The sequence below is a fragment of the Oncorhynchus mykiss genome, chromosome 12 (genome assembly GCF_013265735.2).
Source record: "Oncorhynchus mykiss isolate Arlee chromosome 12, USDA_OmykA_1.1, whole genome shotgun sequence".
Lineage (NCBI taxonomy): Eukaryota > Metazoa > Chordata > Actinopteri > Salmoniformes > Salmonidae > Oncorhynchus > Oncorhynchus mykiss.
The window spans coordinates 59,280,603-59,304,760 of NC_048576.1; the positions used below are offsets into that span (position 1 = coordinate 59,280,603).

Sequence of the window (24,158 nt, forward strand, 5' to 3'; positions counted from 1 at the left end):
GACTTATTTATTTATCGTCTGGTCAATTGAAGTGAAATATATTTTTGTATTCTAATTAGCTTGGTATAGGCAATCTTAGTTTAAATGTTGCATGCTATCCAATCTCTAGCCTGGGCTTTTAGATGTGTGTTGCTGTTTCGGCACTGTTGGTGTACAGCTCTTCGCCAAGAGAACCAAGTTCATGCAGATCTGCGAACATCCACCAGGGCGCATCTGTGAGCTATGACTCCCGATTTAAATGCCCTCACACACACCAACGCTTCAACCATACAGGTAGAACCAGCTGCCAGCGTTCCACCCATCCGCTCGCTCCAGGGCCTAGAAATAAGAGAGAGGCGTATAGACATACCATCAACGAGAAAGGGGGGAGCGGAGTCAGAAGACAGCAGGATACCTTTACACATATTTGGGAAGATCAATGGTAGTGATTAGGATATTAGAGGGGTGTAGTCACAAAGCCCCCTGCATACTCACACAAAGAGCAGGGCTGTGTGGGAGCAAATTATAATTTAAACATTTTATGTGCAGCATCAGCGCTGGTATTTTACGTAAGGGACTCGAAGGAACGCTGTAAAAGAGAACGTAGCTCAACCAACAATAGCCCGATTTTTGACTGAAACGCGAATTCCGGTGTGTAAGAGAAGCGCATAATAATAAGGGAATAGATCAGGACGTGATTTTCCAGGTACGTATGCTTCCCTCGCTGCTAACTATTACGCATAGGCCTAATAATAAGCGCAGGTCTCTTTTTCTAATCCATCACATTGCACAACACACGCTACCTGCATTGAAATCTTAAACCAAACAAAAAATATTCCTGATTTTCTCTGACGCAAATACAAATTAGGCCTATTCATTTTTTATAGCCGTCCGGTGAGAGTGGTTATCGGGCAAATAGAATGATTTGGTGGATATTTTGAAAAAGAAAACGGAACGCCATTGAAAGCATGAAGGAATTAAACATTCTCCTGCGATGCATAACTTAACATGATAGGCCTATTCTATGGGGCCTATCATGTTTAGTTTAATGTAGCTATACAGATATATGATCTCTATTACAGTATTTTAGATCTGAGTGACCGTGACAGCACAGAAGGCATGTCGTACGACCACGGATCGAAACCCCCTTGGGCCTTAGGACCCGCATAATGTAAATACGTGTTCACAATCTGAAATGTGTTAGCCTTTTCCTCTTTATCTTATATTGTGAGATAGATTTATATGATTAGACATTGGTGGAAGACAACACTAAAAAGCACCATTGATAATGCTGCACTGCTGATAATATCACGTTTTGAGCAATTTTACCTTTACCAAGGCACTTTTATTGTAGGTTTAAAGATACAAAATGGGATATGGGGATATGTTCAATGACATTGAAATGCTTGATATACCCATTGATAGAATTTATATGTCTCTTAAGCTTAGCACAATTCTTATATACAGTGACGCCTACACCAGCCAAACCCGGACGACGATGGGCCAATTGTGCGCCGTCCTATGGGACTGCCAATCACGGCCGGTTGTGATACAGCCTGGATTCGGACCAGGGTGTCTGTACTGTTGCATATAGCATTGAGATGCAGTACCTTAGACCGCTGTGCCACTCGGGAGCAAGCTTAGCCTAGCCTATCATAACCTAAAATAAGGTTACTTTACCCCATTGTTTACATAAACAATAGCATGAACAAATGTAAATACATGTTTTAAACTATCACCTGGATTACATTAATTTATCTTTGAATTTGAGAGGGGTTTGTACATTAGGGATGGATGGGTTGGGGAAATGTAACCCTCCCTAATACACATTTTGTAAATGTAGAATTTGTTCTTAATTTACTTGCCTAGTTAAATAAAGTGAAATAAAATAAGTAAACATGTTTAAACATTTTGAAGCTATACCTTGTTTGTTTATTGTTTGTAAACAAAGGAGGGAGCAATATAACCTTTGGCTTATGATGGAGTAAGACAGTTAGGCTAAGCTCATTTGTATGTGATATTCTTTACGAATCAAAAATGTAAATGACCACACAGACTGCACATTTGAATATCTGTCTCTCTAAAACAGGGGTGTCAAACTCATTTTGCTCTGATGGGGGCCTCGTTCGGTCTTCGATGAGGTCCGAAGGGCTGCACTGAAATTGGTTACATTTCTTGCCTGTTGAAATATTTTTACTTCACCTGCGAGCCGGATTGGACCCCCTCCGTATGTTGACACCCCTGCTCTAAAGCTTAGGTTTTTAATATATGATCAGTGTAGTTGCTGGTGCTGTTGTTCTGATTGATAAAGTACAATACTGCAGTAAGGAATCATTTAGGTTGTATCTGCTCTTCTTTCCTTCCTTACAATCTCTTTCCCTCCCCACTTCTGTTTCCCTCCCATCTCTGTCAGGCTGTTCTGATACTAAACCATGGTGTCTACAGTTCTTGCTGTGACACTATCTGTCACCATCCTCCACCTAACTACAGGTAGTGTGTGTGTGTGTGTGTGTGTGTGTGTGTGTGTGTGTGTGTGTGTGTGTGTGTGTGTGTGTGTGTGTGTGAGAGAGATAGTGCTGAGCGATTAATGTTGGTTATTTTTCTGCAGTTTCTCTAGAGATAAATCAGATCATATGCCCTAACTGTGCTTGGGAGTTGTAGTTTCCAACAGGCCAATGTTCTATTCTATATAGAACATGTTCTATATATATAGTTTACTGTAGAAAATGTGATAATTAACTACAATAATCATAATCCATTGCGCGGCTAAACTTGTCCAGTCTTTGTATCTTTTACGCCTGCTACTTAAGAGAGAAGAATGCACAATCAAGAGGGGATACGTAGAGAGCAGTTTATTTGCGAGGTATCTCTACTTGAAAATACCGTATATGGATCTAAGTGATTGATAGTTGGCATTCAGCAGTCATAAAATATGGCTAATTTACTTTGAAAAACCACTAAAATATTGACTGTCAGACAGCATGGCCAGCAGCTCTATAAAGATGAGATGATGACTTGGAATTAAATAAGTCATCAACTAAATCAAATGTAATATACACAACAACTTAAATATTTTATTAAAGTAATGTGAATAGCTGATGGTTAATATTTAAGTGATGAACAGTCATGGGCAGTCCCTACCATCCTGGGACTTTTATTAATTGATTTACTGTGTTACACCATTTAATGTTTTAAAAAATTATCAAAATTGTGATTTATTTTTAGTAATCGAAATGACCTCAAAGCTCCAATCGCTCAGCACAAGTGTGTGAGAGAGAGAGAGAGAGAGAGAGATGCAGAAATGTTTCTTGTGACAGATGTTTTTTGAATTAAAAAAATTAATAGTTTAAATTCCTCCATTTCCTCTGAAGTCAATTTTTTTCCCAAGTCATTATATATCTCTTTCCTCTTAGGCTTGAGCTTTGTGACCCCTGACCCTGAGGCTCCTCCCACAGCAAGTCCTGGTCCCCATCCATTGGGCAAGCTGATCCATGCAGCCCTTCTGAGTAAGGAGTACCTGGGCCACCCCCCAGTTGATACAGGTAGCATAGCTCACCAGTAGCAGTTTTAGATTATTATATCAGTACTGATATTCATTCAAATGCTACTACTCATTAATAATAACAATAACAGTAATACTATATTTTTATTTGTAAAACCCTTTTCAAATATACCTAAACCAACTGCTTAAATAGAATCACGATGGCATCAGTGGTGTAGGGTAGGTGGGGGCCACGATGCGGACCAATCAGCACACTCATGACAAAACTGTGCGTGTTTAAACCAGGTATGAGTAACTTTGATGGGGGTGGGGGCCACAAAATACCCACACATGCAGTCCTTTTGGGGCCCTAAGTGAAATTAAGTTTTACAGTTCATTTCCTGCAATTCTACACATTTTGCCATGGGGTGTTGAGAAAATGTATACATCTTATAAATCACTTCATGCAATTCTACTCATTTTGCCATAGGTTGTGGAGAAATGTTAGCATTTTTTAAATATGATATCTGACTAAGTGATTTGTTATCAACGTGGGCCCCCCGGTTGGTATTTCAACCATTATTACTAGAAGTTTAGATACCTGACCACAAAACTAACTTACAATAAAAAAAATGTTAGCTGACATGAGTGACCTTCAGTGACTGACATTACATGAGAAAACTGCTGATGCAAAACCATATTTTGAAATTGCACCTTGTGTATTCCACAATTCTAACTCTCAACAGTAAGTTGAGACCTCGAGTGAAGCCACCCCTGCCAAAAAAATAAACAAAACATGTAAAGTGTTGGTCCCATGTTTCATGAGCAGAAATGAAAAATACCAGAAATGTTTCATACGCACACAAAGCTTCTTTCTCTCAAATTGTGTGTACAAATTTGTTGACATCCCTGTTGTTGATCATTTCTTCTTTGCCAAGATAATCCATTCACGTGAAAGGTGTGACATGTCAAGAAGCTGATTATACAGCACAAGGTGCCACAGACCATGTGTACGTAAATTTGGACTTGAACCTGATCGAACATCTCTGGAGAGACCTGAAAATAGCTGCGCAGCAACGCTGTGCACCTTGTGCTGGGGACAATAAAAGGCCACTCTAAAATGTGCAGTTTGCCACACAACACAATGCTACAGATTTCTGAAGTTCTGAGGGAGTGTGCAATTGGCATGCTGACTGCAAGAATGTCCAAAAGAGCTATTGGCAGAGAATAAGGTTAATTTCTGTACCATAAGCCGCTCCCAACGTCACAACCGCAAACCACGTGTATGGCGCCGTGTGGGCGAGTGGTTTGCTGATGTCAACATGGTGGCGGTGGGGTTATAGTATGGGCAGGCATGAGCTATGGCCAACAAACACAATTGCATTTTATCGATTGGCAATTTGAATGCACAGAGATACTGTGACAAGATCCTGAGGCCTATTGTCGTGCCATTCATCCGCCGCCACAACCTCATATTTCAGCATGATAATGCAAGGTCCCATGTCGCAAGGATCTGTACATAATTCCTGCAAGCTAAACATGTTCCAGATCTTCCATGGCCTGCATACTAACTAAACATGTCACCCATTGAGCATGTTTGGGATGCTCTGGAGATATGTGTACGACAGTGTTCCAGTTCCTGCCAATATCCAGCAACTTCGCACAGTCATTGAAGATGAGTGGGACAACATTCTACAAGCCACAATCAACCTCCTGATCAACTCAATGCGAAGGAGACTGCATGAGGCAAATGGTGGTCACATTAGATACTGATCACAATCCCAGTCATCCCAGTCATGACTGGGATCTGTAATCCCAGTCATGTGTTATACATAGATTGGGGCCTAAGGAATTTATTTCAATTGACTGATTTCCTTAAATGAACTGTAACTCAGTAAAAGCATTCAAATTGTTGCATGTTGCGTTTATATTTTTGTTCAGTGTATCGACAGTGCATTCGGAAAGTATTCAGACCCCTTGCCATTTCCACATTTTGTTACGTTACAGCCTCGAAAATGTATTAAATTGTTTTTTTTTCCATTATCTACACACAATACCCCGTAATGACAAAGCAAAAAGAGATTTCTAGAAATTTTTGCAAATATATTATATAAAAAAAAGTGATATCATATTTACATAAGTATTTAGACCCTTTACTCAGTACTTTGTTGAAGCACTTTTGGCAGCTGTTATAGCCTCAAGCTTTCTTGGGTGTGACGCAGCAAGTTTGGCACAACTGTATTTGGAGTTTCTCCCATTCTTCTCTGCAGATCCTCTCAAACTCTGTCAGGTTGGATGGGGAGCATTGCTGCACAGCTATTTTCCGGTCTCTCCAGAGTTGTTCGATTGGGTTCAAGTCCGGGCTCTGGCTGGGCCACTCAAGGACATTCAGAGACTTGTTCCGAAGCCACTCCTGCGTTGTCTTGGCTGTGTGCTTAGAGTTGTCCTGTTGGAAGGTGAACCTTACACCCAGTCTGAGTCCTGAGCGCTGTGGAGCAGGTTTTCATCAAGGATCTCTCCGTATTTTGCTCCGTTCATCTTTCCCCTCAATCCTGACTAGTCTCCCAGCCCCTGCCACTGAAAAACATCTCAACAGCATGATGCTGCCACCACCATGCTTCACCGTAGGGATGGTGCCAGGCTTCCTCCAGATGTGACGCTTGGCATTCAGGCCAAAGCGTTCAATCTTGGTTTCATCAGACCAGAGAATCTTGTTTCTCATGGTCTGAGATGATTTAGGTGCCTTTTTGCAAACTCCAAGCGTGCTGTTATGTGCTTTTACTGAAGACTGGCTTCCATCTGGCCACTGATTGGTGGAGTGAAAGGCCTAATTGGTGGAGTGCTGCAGAGATGGTTGTCCCATCTCCACAGAGGAACTCTAGAGCTCTGTCACCTGTTTTCGCTTTGTCATTATGGGGTATCATGTGCACATTAATTTTTTTTTAAATGGTATATATATTTTTTCAAGTTTTACAAAATATACATCGATGTATTTTTATTTTTTCAACATTTATTTAACTAGACAAGTCAGTTAAGAACAAATTCTAATTTACAATGACGGCCAACACTGTCAATGTATGTATAAAGATTTGACCCTATCCCATCCCAACCTTCCTTCCTCCCTCCACACAACACATCCAAAAAAGTGGAGCAACATAAATAAATAAGTAAATCAATTATTAGTAAACCTTAGACAAACTTGCTTGGACTGGATAGCATTATATTGATGAGTGTACCTATTATGTAATGACCACTGGAAATACCTACTGGGAAACCTTAAAGCATCTCATCAGAGGGGAGCCTCTGCAAGCAATTGAAGTATGATATTGCCATTTTCTAACAAATGTATCAGTGGAACACCTAAGAGAATACTTAATTTTCTCAAGCTTTAGGAAGAACATTACATAATTTAGCCATTGAGAAGTAGAGGGGGGCTGCTGAGCAGACTTCCACTGGAAAATAAATCTGTCGAGCTAATAAGGATGTAAAAGCAGCAACATCAGCATGTTTGGGGTCCAAGGAGAACAAGTATTCTGGAATACCAAAACAGCTATCAAGGGACATGGCTGCAGGTTAATTTCAAACACCATTTTAAAAATAGAATCCCAGTAATTGTGTAGTTTAGAGCATTAAATGAATATGTGACTAAGGTCACATGGTGAGACATGACATCTATCACACTCATCATTTACATTCTGATATATTTCAGACAATCTGGATTGTACTTTATCAATCGCCTCATCCCAACACTCGTGTAAATTCAACACCCATTTCCCGTTCCCAAGCAGATTTAGTTTTGTTGGTGGAATGTTTGTCCAATGACATAATACACAGATTGATTAGAGAAATGACTGCTTTCTCTCGAGGTAATAGAGTCAATATGCCATCCCAGGGTTAGCAAGGACGTGGAGCAGGGAAGCCAGACAATTGGGAGGAGACACAATGCCTAATTTGAAGGTAACAGAAAAAGTGTGATGGATGCAAAGAGTATTTAGAGGGCACGGTGGGATAACTAGAAAAAAATCCATATATTCTACATATAAGTCTTTCCTTGTCCAGTAAGAGAAAGCATTATATATTAGGGAATAAGTGATTCTTATCAATAGGACCCATAGTAGATACAGAGGATAATTTAAAATGCCTTCAAAACTGGTGTGGAAAGTGTGGTAAAAGTGTGGAAAGCACTACAGGATTGCCAGTATAGCGAGAGGGGGATGCTGGGAGAGGAGCAGAGTAAAGCAGGAAGAGAAGCAGAAATACAAGAATGTGCCTCTAGGTGGCACCTGGAGTATGTAACCAGAATGGCAATTTCTGAAAGTTGTCTGCCCAGTAATAGTATAAAAAGTTGGGTAGTGCAAGCCCTCCACTAAACTTGCATCTCTGAAGTAAAGATCTACTGACTCTGGGTACCTTTCCTCCACAGAAAAACGTGGTAGCAGCCTGATTTGATTGACTTTAAAAAGCACTTTGCTAAAAACAATAGGTTCATCTTTTTAAAAATGTATTTAACATTTTTTTATTTAACCTTTTATTTAACTAGGCAAGTCAGTTAAGGACAAATTATTATTTATAATGACGACCTAGATTGAAAATAGATCACGGAACTTGGGTAAACTGTTCATTTTTACAGCATTAATCCTTCCTATAAGTGATAGTGGTAAGCTACCCCATCTCTGAAAATCAGTTTTAATTTGTGTAAGGTGGGGATGTAATGAACGAGTTACATTCACTCCAAGATATTTGAAACCAGAGCGGCTAAGCTGAAAATCCAAGTCTGACTGCTGGAGCTATAGCGCTGCTGAATCGATTGGGAATTTGGAATTTCTTAAATAACTCAGTTGGAAACCCATCAGGCCCTGGAGTTTTGCTGCTCTGCATTGACTTGATATACTGAATAACTTCTTCAAGGATGAGATGAGAATCAAGATCATCTGCAGTTTCAGCCTCAACTGTGGGAGTCTCCAGTTCACCCAAAAATGTAGTCATATTGGCAGTATCTGATGATCTATACAGGGAGGAATAGAAAGACTTGAACGTGTCATTGATCCCCGTAGGGTCAGAAATCATGCTATGAGAGGAATCTTTAATTTGGGGAATCAGACGGGATGCAGCACTGCATTTTAATTGGTGTGCAAGCAGACGACTTGCCCCGTTGCCATGTTCATAGTAGCTACCACGTGAAAACCTGACTGAACCTGGAGTTTTGAGCCTTGAGTGATCTTTAATTCGTATATGGGTCTCATGTAAAAATACCACATCTGCTTTTAGCTTTTCAAATGGGAGAAGACCCTAGACCTCGATAATTCATTGTTTTATTATTCCAAGATAAACACTTCATAGGATTAGGCCTGCCTATTTCAATATGACTATTATTAGCATTGTTAGCCATCCACAATATGAGTGAAACAAAAGGTGTGAAAACAGACCAAGCATTTGCAAAGATAAGAGAAAACTGATGAAAAAAGCACAAAAAAAATTATAAAAAATACAAATAGGACCAAAAAAGGTCACTCACCCTCCCCTCCCACCCAAACCCAAAGTCTCCTTCCCCAGCGAATTGAGACAGCAGATTGAAGTTTGCGCAGCTTCGGTGCATATAAACAGAAAACCTTCCTATCCAAATGCGGAGAGGCTCCATAGTAGTGAGTTGTGAAATATATTTAAAAAGGCATTCACAAAACGGTAAAGTAGGTCAACAGATAACAAAAACCCCATAACAGTAAAACGGAACGGTGCTGAGTCAGGGAGTCTTCAATCAGTGCAACATGTACAATGTGTGTTAAGGATGGCAAAATAAGTGTCCCGCAGTATGTTACCCTGTTACAACAAAGAAAAGGGGCTGAGTGTCTGTACATGTACGAATGATCAATTGGGTGTAATAAAGTGGTTTAAAGTCCTTCAGTGAGTATCTAAATCAAAAATCAAAAAAAGGAAAGCTCTGCAAAAGCCTGGAATTTTAGCCATGCATTACTACGCTAGCCATCTAGCCAAATAAAAAAGGACCTCCCAAACATGTTAGTCATTTTTATCATAGTTATGTAGTGTTTCTGCAGAGTAAAAAAGGAATGGCAACGTGGGGAAAAAGGCCCTGCCGTAAAAATCTAAACACACTTTCGACTTGGAGGGTAGGCTAGGCTATGCATGCTACCTGGCAAAAGAGTAGGTCATAGATTCAAGATACGGCTCAGAAGTGACTGTCGAACCAACTCTGGGCATCCTCGTGGGAGTCAAACTGTAGCTTCCCCCTGGCATGTTCAACTTGGAGACGAGCAGGGAAGCGGAGTGAGAATTGCACATTCTTTTCATGAAGGTTGCGTTTCACATTGAGGAATTTAGCTCTTTTCTTAGTGACACTCGTGTTGAGGCCAGGAAAGATGAACACCTTGTGTCCGCAGAAGTGTAGCTGGTCTCTGCCTTGCCTCTGAAGGATACGTTCCTTGTCACGGTAGTACTGAAAACGGACGATAAACACTCTAGACTTGGAGTTGTCGTCTCCTCCCGCTGGGGATGGGCCAATGTGGTGGGCTCGGTCCAGCTTCGGGGGTGAGGGAATGATGGCCGGACCTAGCACCTCCGCAAAGAAGTCTGACATGAACTTAACTGAGTAGTTTCTCTGGTATACCAACAACCCAAAGATTGCAACGGTGAGAATGGGATTCCAGGTTATCTGTCTTGTCAATCAGCTTTTGGTTTTCGGAGCTCAGACAGGTGACCGTTTTAATCTGTATTCATACAGGTCTAGTTCAAAGCTGTCAAGTTGGCGCCCATGTTCATCCGCAGCGGCTCGGACACCATCCAGGACGGCAGAGAAGGGGGCCAGAGCCGTATCGATGGCAGTTTTGATCTGAGTGCCCCTCATGATCTCATGTTAAATACAGTTGAACTATGATGGCTACAGGTTCGTCTGCCTCACCTAAAGCCCATTTGGGTGGGAAGCTGCTATAGACGACCAAGTGCAAACAGTCCGTATCTGGATAACGTATGAGATATAAACAGAGGTATATTTTCTGGGTGATTTTAAATATTGTCCGGCTTTCATCAAGCTGCACACTCAATAAAAGGCTTCAAACTGTATCTAGTGCCTGCAACCTTGTTCAGGTTATCAGTCAACTGCCAGGGTTGTTACAAACAGCACAGGAATGAAATCATCAAATGAGTGATATGCTAACTTACAAGCCCTGAACAAACTATGCAGTTTTAAGAAAATACATGAAAAAAAGTAAGAGATAAGATTAGGGGTGGCAGGGAAGCCTAGTGGTTAGAGCGTTAGACTAGTAACCGAAAGGTTGTAAGTTCAAATCCCCGAGCTGACAAAGTACAAATCTGTCGTTCTGCCCCTGAACAGGCAGTTAACCCACTGTTCCTAGGCCTTCATTGAAAATAAGAATTTGTTCTTAACTGAGTTGCCTAGTTAAATAAAGGTAATAAGTAAGAAAAAATAAAAAATAAATAAAGAGCAGCAGTAAATAACAATAGCGGGGATATAGACAGGGGGTACCGGTACAGAGTCAATGTGTCAATTTGCGGGGGCACCGGTGTCGAGGTAATTATGTGCATGTAGGTAGAGTTATTAAATTGGCTATGCATAGATAATATCAGAGTAGCAGCAACATAGAGGGAGGGGGCAATGCAGATAGTCTGGGTAGCCATTTGATTAGCTGTTCAGGAGTCTTATGGCTTGGGGATAGAAGCTGTTTAGAAGCCTCTTGGACCTAGACTTGGTGCTCCGGTACTGCTTGCAGTGCGGTAGCAGAGAGAACAGTCTATGGCTGGAGTCTTTGACAATTTTTAGGTACTTCCTCTGACACCGCCTGGTAAAGATGTCCTGGGTGTCAGGAAGCTTGGCCACAGTGATGTACTGGGCATACACACTACACTCTGTAGTGCCTTGCAGTCGGAGGTCGAACAATTGCCATAACAGGCAGTGATGCAACCCGTCAGGATGCTCTCGATGGTGGTAAACCTTGTGAGGATCTGAGGACCCATGCCAAATCGTTTCAGTCTCCTGAGGGGGCATAGGTTTTGTCGTGCCCTCTTCACAACTTTCTTGGTGCAGTCATGAGTGAACAGCAAGTACACAAGGGGACAAAGCACGCACCCCAGAGGGTCCCCCATGTTGAGGATCAGCGTGGCGGATGTGTTGTTACCTACCCTTACCACCTGGGGGCAGCCCGTCAGGAAGTCCAGGATCTGTTGGTGCGGTGTGCTTCCCTTTGTAGTCTGTAATAGTTTGCAAGCCCTGCCACATCCAACTAGCGTAGTATGATGTGTAGAATGATTCAATCTTAGCCCTGTATTGACGTTTGATAGTTCGTCGCAGGGCATAGCGGGATTTCTTATAAGTTTCCGGGTTAGAGCCCCACTCCTTGAAAGTGGCAGCTCTACCCTTTAGCTCAGTGTGAATGTTACCTGTAATCCATGGCTTCTGGTTGGGGTATGTACTTACAGTCACTGTGGGGATGATGTCCTCGATGCACTTATTGAGCCAGTGACTGATGTGGTGTACTCCTCAATGCCATCGGAATAATCCCGGAACATATTCCAGTCTGTGCTAGCAAAACAGTCCTGTAGTTTAGCATCTGCTTCATCTGACCATTTTTTTATAGACCGAGTCACTGGTTCTAACCGCTTAAATTTGTTGCTTGTAAGTAGGAATCAGGAGAATAGAACTATGGTCAGATTTACCAAATGGAGGGCGAGGGAGAGCTTTGTACGCGTATTTGTGTGTGGAGTAAAGGTGGTCTAGAATTTTTTCCCTCTGGTTGCACATTTAACATGCTGATAGAAACGAGGTAAAACTGATTTAAGATTCCCTGCATTAAAGTCCCCGGCCACTAAGAGCGCCGCCTCTGGATGAGCGTTTTCCTGTTTGCTTATGGCGGAATACAGCTCATTGAGTGCAGTTTTCGTGCCAGCCTCGGTCTGTGGTGGTATGTAGACAGCTAAGAAAAATACAGATAAACCCTCAAGGTAGATAGTGTGGTCTACAGCTTATCATGAGATACTCTACCTCAGATGAGCAAATCTTGAGACTTCCTTAGATATCGTCCACCAGCTGTTTACATATATGAATAGGCCCCTGCCGCGTGTCTTACCAGAGGCTGCTGTTCTCTCCTGCCGATAGAGTGTATAACCCGTCAGCTGTATATTCTCAATGTTGTCGTTCAGCCACGACTCAGTGAAACAAGATATTACAGTTTTTCATGTCCTGTTGCTAGGATATACGTGCTTTCAGTTCGTCCCATTTATTTTCCAGCAATTGAACGTTAGCTAGCAGAATGGAAGTCAAGTACAGATTAGCGACTCGTCGCCTGATCCTCACAAGGCATCTCCTGATCTCTTTCCGTGAAACCTAGGTTTCCTTTTCCAGGGATTCAAGGGGATCTGGGCCTGGTCTGGTGTCTGTAGTCTATCCCTAGAATCTATTTGAGCACGTGTTAATGCTGCAGAAATTAGCTTTAAAGAATTATCCAAATCCATTGGATGTAGTGATCACAATATAGTAACCATATCTAGGAACCAACGTTCCAAAAGCTGGGCCTAATACAGTGTATAAGAAGTTATACAGTAAGTTTTGTGATAATGGCTGTGAGTGTTTTTGTGACTAGGCTCTGATCTGACATAATCATATGGTGTGCTTTTGCTGTAAAGTCTTTTTGAAATCGGACACGATGGGTAGATTAACAAGAAGTTAAGCTTTAATTTGGTGTATTGCACTTGTGAATGTATGAAAGTTACATATTTGAGAATTTTTTATTTTTTATTTTGAGCTCTGCCTTTTCAGCGGAATGTTGTCGAGGGGTTCCGCTGAGCTATCCCTCCTGTTGTCATTTGACCCCACATGGATTGCGACAGTGTCAGCTCCCGGCATCTGTGGTAGAACAGTCGGAAGCAGCCTTGTTATATCCTGTACTCGTGCTCCTGGGTAGCACAGGGTTTTTGCTTTAGGGACCGAGATGTTTCTCACCATAGAGCTGCCTATGATGACAGCTGGTGATGTTGAATGGGCCGGTCTCTCAGGCAGCCTCATGGTCTGGTGAGGATTTGAACCCGAGGTAGAAGCCACCGGAGAGGGAGACAGAGCCGAAGACGCAGGTACCTCCGGATCCGATCTTGATTGGGAAGCCACCACTGACGAAGGCGCCACAACCTCTGGATCCAGGTTGAAAGCTGTTTCTGGTCTTTGTCAGTTCCGGGCTCAACATCTCCATGGAGACCCCCGTTGCCAGAGGACATCTTCTTCGACTTACACGGCGAGTGACGTACCTCCATGACTGGTTGGTTGGGTCGAGATCAGCTCCGTTCTCCAGGGAAGGGGGAGAAGCCTGCCTAGCACCGGCCAGTCGGCTGTGGAGAGCCGATACGGTGATGAAACTTCCACCAGACCAGTGCAGCTTCCGGCTATTTGGGTGGAAGAAAAATAAAAAGTAGGTGGGCGTGGGTTCCCCAGTAGCTTATGTAGGTTTTCTTCTTGCTTACTAAGAGTAGTTACTTCGCTCCTGTAGTCCTCCGCAAGCAAGCAGTTGCTACATTGAAAGTCAACGTGGTCCACATTGTCCCTTAACAAAGTTGGAAACGTTCAATATCGGCCTCCATTTGAGGCCGCCGAGCCAGCTATGCTAGCTGTCTCTCCCCCTATACGGAATCTGGCAGGATCCCGGGACAGATAGCAGCGCTCACAGTAATTTAGGCCAACAGAGCCACAGGATTCAAAATAAAATAAAAGTATATAAAAACACTGTTAGCTTTTAAACCCGAGGTCTTTAGTTCAGTTTCAGCGTTCGACAGCATTCAATAACAACAAACATACATCGCGCTCTGAGGTTTGTTACCTGTCTAACAGAACACAGAGGGTGTTATTTAATGGAAGCCTATCCAGATAGAATCAGGAATTCCTCAGGGCAGCCTCACTTTTTTCAATCTACTAATGACATGCCACTGGCTTTGAGTACCGCCAGTGAGTCTATGTATGCGGATGACACAACACTATACACGTCAGCTATAACAGCGAGGGAAATCATTGCAACACCTAACAAAGAGCTGCAGTTAGTTTTAGGATGGGTGGCAAGAAATAAGTTAGTCCTAAATATTTCAAAAACATATAAGTACTGTATTTGAGATAAATCATTCACTGAACCCTAAACCTTGAAATTGAGTAAGTTGAGGTGACAAAACCCTGGATTGTAAACTGTCATAGTCAAAACATGTTGATAAAACAATAGCTAAAATTGGGAAAAGTCTGTTCATAATAAAGCCCTGCTCTGCCTTGTTAACAAAACTATCAACAAGGTAGGTCCTACAGGCCCTAGTTTTGTCACACCTGGACTACTGTTCAGTCGTGTGATCGATCGGGTGCCACAAAGAGGGACCTCGGGAAATTACAATTTGCTCAGAACAGGGCAGCACGGCTGGCCCTTAATTGTACACAGAGAGCTAACAATAATCATATGCATGTCAATCTCTCATAGCTCAAAGTGGAGGAGAGATTCACTTCATCACTACTTGTTTTTGTAAGAAGTGTTGGCAGGCTGAATGCACCGAGGTGTCTTTTTAAACTACTAGTACATAGCTTGGACACCCATATATAAGACATGCCACCAAAGGTCTTTTCACAATCCCCAAGTCAAGAACAGACTATGGGAGGTGCACAGTACTACATAGAGCCATCACTACATGAAACTCTATTCCACATCAGGCAGCTGACGCAAGCAGTAAAATCAGATTTAAACAACAGATACAAATACACCTTATGGAACGTCGGAGACTGTGAAGAGACACACATACAGTACTGTCACGCCACCTGATCTGTTTCACCTGTCCTTGTGCTTATCTCCATCCCCTCCAGGTGTCGCCCATCTTCCCCACTTATCCTCTGGGTATTTATACCTGTGGTTTCTGTCTGTGCCAGTTCGTCTCGTTTGTCAAGCTTACCAGCGTTCGTCCTGTCATCTCCTGTCTTTTCACAGCCTATTTTTTTCTCGCCATCCTGGTTTTTGACCCTTGCCTGTCCTGACCTTGTATCTGCCCCCTGACCCCTCTTCCCATTCCTAATCCTGAGCCTACCTGCCTTCCTGTACCTTTGCTCCATCTCTGGATTACTGAACACTGCCTGTCCCTGACCTTGAGCCTGCCTGCCTTCCTGTACCTTTGCTCCTACTCTGGGATTGTCGACCCCTGCCTCCCTTGACCTGTTATTTTCTTGCCCCTGTGGGTACAATAAACATTGTTACTTCACACAGTCTGCACTTGGGTCTTACCTTAGTACGATCTGGCCATGACTGGCCCATCAGACTTGGACCAGCTCCCCAATGCTGTCTCCTCCCAAGGAGCCACCATTGGTAGGCACAAGAAGTTGCTTCATGGTCTGATGGAAGGGTTCCAGGCCGTGGTCGAACGTCATGACCTAGCCTTGGATGCATTGCGGGAGCAATTCCGTGGGTTGCCTACTAGGCAGCCTACCACGACGGTAACCTCCCAGCCCCTCTATAACCCGGCTGGTAGCAGGTTTCCCGGGAACCCCACTTACCTCCCCCAGAGCTCTACAATGGCGATTACAGATCCTGCCAGGCCTGTTTTCGAGCTGCAGCCTCCTTCATTCCCCTCGGACCACTCAAAGATAGTGTACATTAGTTAGCGTACATTAGGGCACTCGCTTTGGCCACGGCGGTATGGGAGCAACAATCCAGCATCTTCCTCAGTCTGGAGGTATTAGTCGCTGAGTAGAGAAGTTTTCAAGGCTCCTGTGTCCGGGAGAGAGGCTGCCAGGAAGTTACTCCAGCTTCAGCAGAACACCCTCAGTGTGGCAGACTATGCAGTGGAGTTCCGCACGCTAGCAGAGGGTACCTGGAACATGGAAGCGCTGTTCAACACATTCCTGCACGGATTATCGGAGGAGGTAAAGGATGAGCTGGCAGCCCGAGAACTACCGACGGATCTCGACTCACGCATCGCTTTAACCATCCGGATCGATGGTCAGCTATGGGCACGTAGGAGGGAGAAGAGGTCCGATTGTGGTCCCAATCGCACACTCAGGGATCCCACCTTGCAGCTGATGAACTCCGGAAGTCCCCGACATCTACATCCCCGAGAAGATCTGAGCTTACCCGAGTCCCTCCAAGAGCCTCAGGAGACTGCCGATTCACCTCTTCCCGAGCCGATGTAGGTTTAGGCTGTCTCCAGCCGAATACGTACCAGACTTGAGACCCAGAGCTGTTTGTATTGCGGTATTTCCGGTCATTTTGTGTACCCTCCATACTTTCCCTACCTTTTCTGTGTCTAGAGGGTCAAAAACCAGGAGGACGACCCTGTACCTGTCCGCCTGACCACTCTGCCCGTCCCTGACCCTGAGCCTGCCTGCCGTCCTGTACCTTTGCTCCACCTCTGGATTACTGAACTCTGCCTGTCTCTGACCTTGAGCCTGCCTGTACCTTTGCTCCTACTCTGGATTATCGACCCCTGCCTGCTTTGACCCGTCGTTTGCCTGCCGCTGTAGTTACAATAGACATTGTTACTTCACACAGTCTGCACTTGGGTCTTACCTTGATTCCTGATACAGTACACATGATAAGACACACACTTTACACACACAAACACGTGGATGTTTTTTTGTAATATATGTGAATGTGGCGTAGTTGTCTAAGGGAACACACTAAATGTAAATGGTAAAGTGTTATGAAATGTAATGTCATGTAATATTTTAAACTGTAAAACTGCCTTATGTTGCTGGACCTCGGGAAGAGTAGCTGCTGCCTTGTCCTCTCCTTCATCTGCACTGATTTGAGGTGGATTTAACAAGATTTAACATCAACAATATGAAGAGTGGTACTCAGTGATGTGTTGGATTTTCCCTAAACATAATACTTTGTATTGAGGACATAAAATGTATTTCTTTGTCACATTTTAGGCATATTTACTAGTGTCTTATTGCAAACAGGATGCATGTTTTGGAATCTTTTTTGTACTTACTCCGCAATAATCATCTAAGTGACAGAGTAAAAAGAAATAGGCCTGTACATAATTCAAATAGTGTTTCTATGGACTATAGTAGTAATGGGCTATAGTAGTAGTATTTAGCTTTTGGTATGATCATCTTACAACAATTCCATATGTTAGCTTAGTAGAATCCCCCCTCCATTTTGACATTATGGAGTATTGTGTATTGGCCAGTGAATATCTCAATGTATTAATTTTAATTTCAGACTGTAGCACAACATTCAAAAGGCACTCGCACATCTGAGCAATCTTATTTGCAGGTGCATGGCAACAATTGAACAATATGAAGGAAAAAGGAAACCGCACACTGCTCTTGATAGTATCACTGATCTTTAATAAGCTTACGTATCGGCCTCACAGCCTTTGTCAGAGCTTTTGTGATTTTTTTCAAAAGCCCCACCCACATCCATTCCACACATCGAAGGGGGTTGGAGGCAAAGGAAAAACAAATAAGTGCTACCAAATATAGCAGTATGCATTTCATAAATATTACAAAAGTGTATAAATAAGACGTATGAAACACGTCTGTAAAACCACAATGAGGACATAGCAAGTTTTCATTATATCAGTGATACTACCAAGAGCAGTGTACAGTTTCCTTTATCCTTCAGACTGTAACACAACAAAATGTGGAAAAAGTAAAGAGGTGTGAATACTTTCTGGAAATTGATCCAACTACAAAAGAGGGTTTCCGCGTGCCGCTAGTTGCCAATCTCTGGTTTAAACACTCTGCCTTGATTGCAGGTACAACCACCAACCCTACTCAGGCTGTACCACAGCTTGGGCAGACTGAGCCTGCAGCCACTGTGATGCTACCAGGGGTGCTAACTACGGCCCTGACCTCATCGCCTCCAGTTAGCCTATCAGGAGCAGGGAAAACTGTAACATCATCACCCACAGAGGAGGAGACGACAACCACTTTGATCACCACAACGACCATCACCACGGTGCACATGCCGGGTAAATGCATTGTGCGATTGTAAGCCTTAACAAGCCTAACATGTTAGGATGATGGTAGTGTTTCATAGGCATTACTTCCATAGGGTTGAGATATTTGTGCATTTTCAGTCAAGTGTCCTGACTTTCTCTCTCCAGTGCAGTGCAATGCCAGTCTCTCTGGGATGGAGGGCATTGTGGAGTCTCCAGATCCTCTCTCCTCATCCCCTTACTCTCCTCTGGAGTGCACCTACAGCATCACAGTGTATCCGGGTTATGGAGTGGAAATTCAGGTAAGTCACCGTTAGTCATCAACATCATACCACTATTGTTTATTTTTTATTATTTGCACACAAGAAAAATTACAAAGCAATGGGATTAGAGTTTAAGAAGCAAGTGAAAAGTGCACATATGGGAAAGGGTCTGGAAAGGCTCCTTGATCTTGTAGGCACAAAGCGTCTAATGAAGGGGGCTGTGCTTTTATACTGATTGGTTCTCTTGTGTCTTTCTCACTCAAACAACCACTTGGGCAGCCAAAAATCAAATTTTGGTTTTCATGAATTTTTACGATATAGCCCGTGTTGACTTTGTGGCTGTGGACTCTAGTGGAAAACGCTTATCAAGCACATAGGCTTGAAAATCACAGCGCCAGTTTAAGCACCACCTTCTCCCAATTCTAATTTGTCAAAATAATCCATGAAGAAAATCCAGAACCAGGAACTACTCCAGTGTTACCAATTTAGCAACCTTTTCAGTATATTTAGTAACTTTTCAGACCCCTCCAACAACGTTTAGTGGTAAAAGATTCAAGCAAGAAATGCAGTTACTTTTCGGGCTGCCTTCAGGGAGTTTGACACTGAGGGATTCTATGGTTTTGATAGCATTTAGCTAGTCTTGCTAATACCAGCCTCTCTACGTCCTTGATGTGAGAGTCTGGAACGGCTGCTTTGATGTGTCGGCAAGAAGCGACCATAATGAAGGGGCTGTGCCCTCAAGACTTCAATGCAGCATCCTACGCTGGTAGGATATCCCCATTTTGAATTTAGTCATGATCTATTGTTTTACATCGGACCGCTTAAGCCCTTCCGCTTCGAGGATAAGCAAACACACACAGTAGCTAGCTTGCACAAACTTTCAGAGTTCGGACATCGTTTGCCGCTAATCCATTTTATATTTTTGTATTCTTTATTTATTCAGGGAAAGCCCGTTGAGACCATGGTCTCAATGGGTTTTCCCTGAATTAACTGATGACCTAGTAACGGAGTGCTGTAACTGTTTTTCATAAATGTTGAGTTTTGTATTGATTGCTGTTTTGTTAGACATTGTGTTGGTTGTTGTATTGTTGTTATCAGGACCCCCTTGCGAAGGAGCAAGGGGGTCCACCACTATCAAATCAAATTTATTTATATAGCCCTTTGTACATCAGCTGATATCTCAAAGTGCTGTACAGAAACCCAGCCTAAAACCCCAAACAGCAAGAAATGCAGATGTAGAAGCACGGTGGCTAGGAAAAACTCCCTAGAAAGGCCAAAACCTAGGAAGAAACCTAGAGAGGAACCAGGCTATGTGGGGTGGCCAGTCCTCTTCTGGCTGTGCCGGGTGGAGATTATAACAGAACATGGCCAAGATGTTCAAATGTTCATAAATGACCAGCATGGTCGAATAATAATAGGGCAGAACAGTTGAAACTGGAGCAGCAGCACGGTCAGGTGGACTGGGGACAGCAAGGAGTCATCATGTCAGGTAGTCCTGGGGCATGGTCCTAGGGCTCAGGTCAGTTGAAACTGGAGCAGCAGCACGGCCAGGTGGACTGGGGACAGCAAGGAGTCATCATGTCAGGTAGTGCTGGGGCATGGTCCTAGGGCTCAGGTCCTCCGAGAGAGAGAAAGAAAGAGAGAAGGAGAGAATTAGAGAACGCACACTTAGATTCACACAGGACACCGAATAGGACAGGAGAAGTACTCCAGATATAACAAACTGACCCCAGCCCCCCGACACATAAACTACTGCAGCATAAATAATGGAGGCTGAGACAGGAGGGGTCAGGAGACACTGTGGCCCCATCCGAGGACACCCCCAGACAGGGCCAAACAGGAAGGATATAACCCCACCCACTTTGCCAAAGCACAGCCCCCACACCACTAGAGGGACATCTTCAACCACCAACTTACCATCCTGAGACAAGGCTGAGTATAGCCCACAAAGATCTCCGCCATGGCACAACCCAGGGGGGGGGGGGCGCCAACCCAGACAGGATGACCACATCAGTGAATCAACCCACTCAGGTGACGCACCCCTTCCAGGGACGGCATGAGAGAGCCCCAGTAGCCAGTGACTCAGCCCTTGTAATAGGGTTAGAGGCAGAGAATCCCAGTGGAAAGAGGGGAACCGGCCAGGCAGAGAGAGCAAGGGCGGTTCGTTGCTCCAGAGCCTTTCCGTTCACCTTCCCACTCCTGGGCCAGACTACACTCAATCATATGACCCACTGAAGAGATGAGTCTTCAGTAAAGACTTAAAGGTTGAGACCGAGTTTGCGTCTCTGACATGGGTAGGCAGACCGTTCCATAAAAATGGATCTCTATAGGAGAAAGCCCTGCCTCCAGCTGTTTGCTTAGAAATTATAGGGACAATTAGGAGGCCTGCGTCTTGTGACCGTAGCGTACATGTAGGTATGTACGGCAGGACCAAATCAGAGAGATAGGTAGGAGCAAGCCCATGTAATGCTTTGTAGGTTAGCAGTAAAACCTTGAAATCAGCCCTTGCTTTGACAGGAAGCCAGTGTAGAGAGGCTAGCACTGGAGTAATATGATCACATTTTTTGGTTCTAGTCAGGATTTTAGCAGCCGTATTTAGCACTAACTGAAGTTTATTTAGTGCTTTATCCGGGTAGCCGGAAAGTAGAGCATTGCAGTAGTCTAACCTAGAAGTGACAAAAGCATGGATACATTTTTCTGCATAATTTTTGGACAGAAAGTTTCTGATTTTTGCAATGTTACGTAGATGGAAAAAAGCTGTCCTTGAAATGGTCTTGATATGTTCTTCAAAAGAGAGATCAGGGTCCAGAGTAACGCCGAGGTCCTTCACAGTTTTATTTGAGACGACTGTACAACCATTAAGATTAATTGTCAGATTCAACAGAAGATCTTTGTTTCTTGGGACCTAGAACAAGCATCTCTGTTTTGTCCGAGTTTAAAAGTAGAAAGTTTGCAGCCATCCACTTCCTTATGTCTGAAACACATGCCACATATCTACAGTACAAAATCCATGTGTATGTGTCTGTATAGCATGTGTTTGTGCCTATGTATGTGTTGCTTCACAGTCCCCGCTGTTCCATAAGGTGTAGTTTTATCTGTTTTTTAAATCTAATTTTACTGCTTGGTAATGACGGACTGTCGTTTCTCTTTCCTTATTTGAGCTGTTCTTGCCTTAATATGGACTTGGTCTTTTACCAAATAGGGCTGTCTTATGTATACCATCCCTACCTAGTCACAAAACTACTGATTGGCTCAAATGCATTAAGAAGGAAAGAAATTCCTCAAATTAACATTTAACAAGGCAAACCTGTTAATGGAAATGCATTGCAGGTGAGTACCTCATGAAGCTGGTTGAGAGAATGCCAAGAGTGTGCAAAGCTGAAAAAAATATATATTTTGATTTGTTTAACACTTTTTTGGTTATTACTGGTACTGTAATACATTTAAACTCCGTTTTTCACAATCCCTGACATTTAATCCTAGTAAATATTCCCTGTTTTAGGACAGTTAGGATCAACACTTTATTTTAAGAATGTGAAATGTCAGAATAAAGGGGCCTCCCGGGCAGAAAAGGTAGAAAGTGGTTAAGGGCGCTGTACTGCAGCGCCAGCTGTGCCATCAGAGTCCCTGGGTTCGCGCCCAGGCTCTGTCGTAACCGGCCGCGACTGGGAGGTCCGTGGGGCGACGCACAATTGGCCTAGCGTCGCCCGGGTTAGGGAGGGCTTGGTCGGTAGGGGTGTCCTTGTCTCATCGCGCACCAGCGACTCCTGTGGCGGGCTGGGCGCAGTGTACGCTAACCAAGGTGGCCAGGTGCAAAGTGTTTCCTCCGGCGCATTGGTGCAGCTGGCTTCCGGGTTGGATGTGCGCTGTGTTAAAGAAGCAGTGCGGCTTGGTTGGTTGTGTATCGGACGACGCATGACTTTCAACCTTCGTCTCTCCCGAGCCCGTACGGGAGTTGTAGCGATGAGACAAGATAGTAGCTACTACAACAATTGGATACCATGAAATTGGGGAGAAAAAGGGGTAAAATAAAAAATTTAAAAAAACATTTAAAAAAGAATGTCAGAATAATAGTTTGGTATCATTGCCTTTTAAAATTGTTTAACTTGGGTCAAACGTTTCGGGTAGCCTTCCACAAGCTTGGGTGAATTTTGGCCCATTCCTCCTGACAGCTGTTGTAATTGAGTCAGGTTTGTAGACCTTGCTCACATATGTTTTTCAGTTCTGCCCACAAATGTTCTATTAGATTGAGGTCAGGGCTTTGTGATGCCCACTCCAATACCTTGACTTTGTTGTCCTTAAGCCATTTTGCCACAACTTTGGAAGTATGCTTGGGGTCATTGTCCATTTGGAAGACACATTTGCGACCAAGCTTTAACTGATGTCTTGAGATGTTGCTTCAATATATCAACATAATTTTCTGTCCTCATGATGCCATCTATTTTGTGAAGCGCACAAGTCCCTCCTGCAGCAAAGCACCCCCACAACATGATGCTGCCACCCCAATGCTTCACGGTTGGGATGGTGTTCTTCGGCTTGCAAGCCTCACATTTTTCCTCCAAACAAAACAATGGTCATTATGGTCAAACAGTACTATTTTTGTTTCATCAGACCAGAGGACATTTCTCCAAAAAGTACGATCTTTGTCCCCATGTGCAGTTGCAAACCGTAGTCTGGCTTTTTTTTTATGGCGGTTTGGAGCAGTGGCTTCTTCCTTGCTGAGCGGCCATTCAGGTTATGTCGATATAGGACTCGTTTTACTGTGGATATAGATACTTTTGTACCTATTTAATCCAGTGTCTTAACAAGGTCCTTTGTTGTTCTGAGATTGATTTGCACTTTTCGCACCAAAGTACATTCATCTCTAGGAGACAGAACACGTCTCCTTCTTGAGCAGTATGACGGCTGCGTGGTCCCATGGTGTTTATACTTGTACAGATGAACATGCATTTGGAGATTGCTCCCAAGGATGAACCAGACTTGTGGAAGTCTACAATTTTTTTTTGGAGGTCTTGGCTGATTTCTTTTGATGTCATCATGTCATGATGTCAATCAATGAGGCCCAGTTTGAAGGTAGGCCTTGTAATATATCCACAGTTACACCTCCAATTGACTCAAATGATGTCAATTAGCCTATCAGAAGCTTCTAAAAACATGACATTATTTTCTGGAATTTTCCAAACTTCTGACCCACTGGAATTGTGATACAATGAATTATAAGTGAAATAATCTGTTTGTAAACAATTGTTGGACAAATGACTTGTGTCATACACAAAGTAGATGTCCTAACCGACTTGCCACAACTATAGTTTGTTAACAAGAAATTTGTGGAGGGGTTGAAAAACTAGTTTTAATGACTCCAACCTAAGTGTATGTAAAGTTCTGTCTTCAACTGTATGTGCTGAGAGAAGGACAGTGCACCGTCTAGCCATACTCCCAAGTACTTGTATGAGGGGACTACCAAAAGCTCTAAACCCTCAGCGGTAGTAATGACACCTGTGGTAAGAGGGGCGTTC

The 24,158-nt window shown here is 43.4% G+C and overlaps 1 protein-coding gene across 5 annotated transcripts in view; it reads left to right on the forward strand.

Annotated features, from left to right (window-relative positions):
* The window catches only part of sez6l2 (seizure related 6 homolog (mouse)-like 2), a 109,753-nt gene that overhangs the window by 47,249 nt on the left and 38,346 nt on the right, over positions 1-24,158 (forward strand). For 3 of the 5 annotated variants that reach the window (XM_036937902.1, XM_036937900.1, XM_036937903.1), the window contains exons 2-5: positions 2,393-2,469; positions 3,393-3,521; positions 18,197-18,412; positions 18,548-18,681. In XM_036937902.1, coding sequence (XP_036793797.1) covers positions 2,412-2,469; positions 3,393-3,521; positions 18,197-18,412; positions 18,548-18,681 — 537 coding nt within the window. In that variant the 5' untranslated portion in view covers positions 2,393-2,411. Of the gene's footprint in view, positions 1-224; positions 686-2,392; positions 2,470-3,392; positions 3,522-18,196; positions 18,413-18,547; positions 18,682-24,158 lie in introns of those variants that run through there. The other 2 variants (XM_021624314.2, XM_036937904.1) reach the window with 2 other exon arrangements.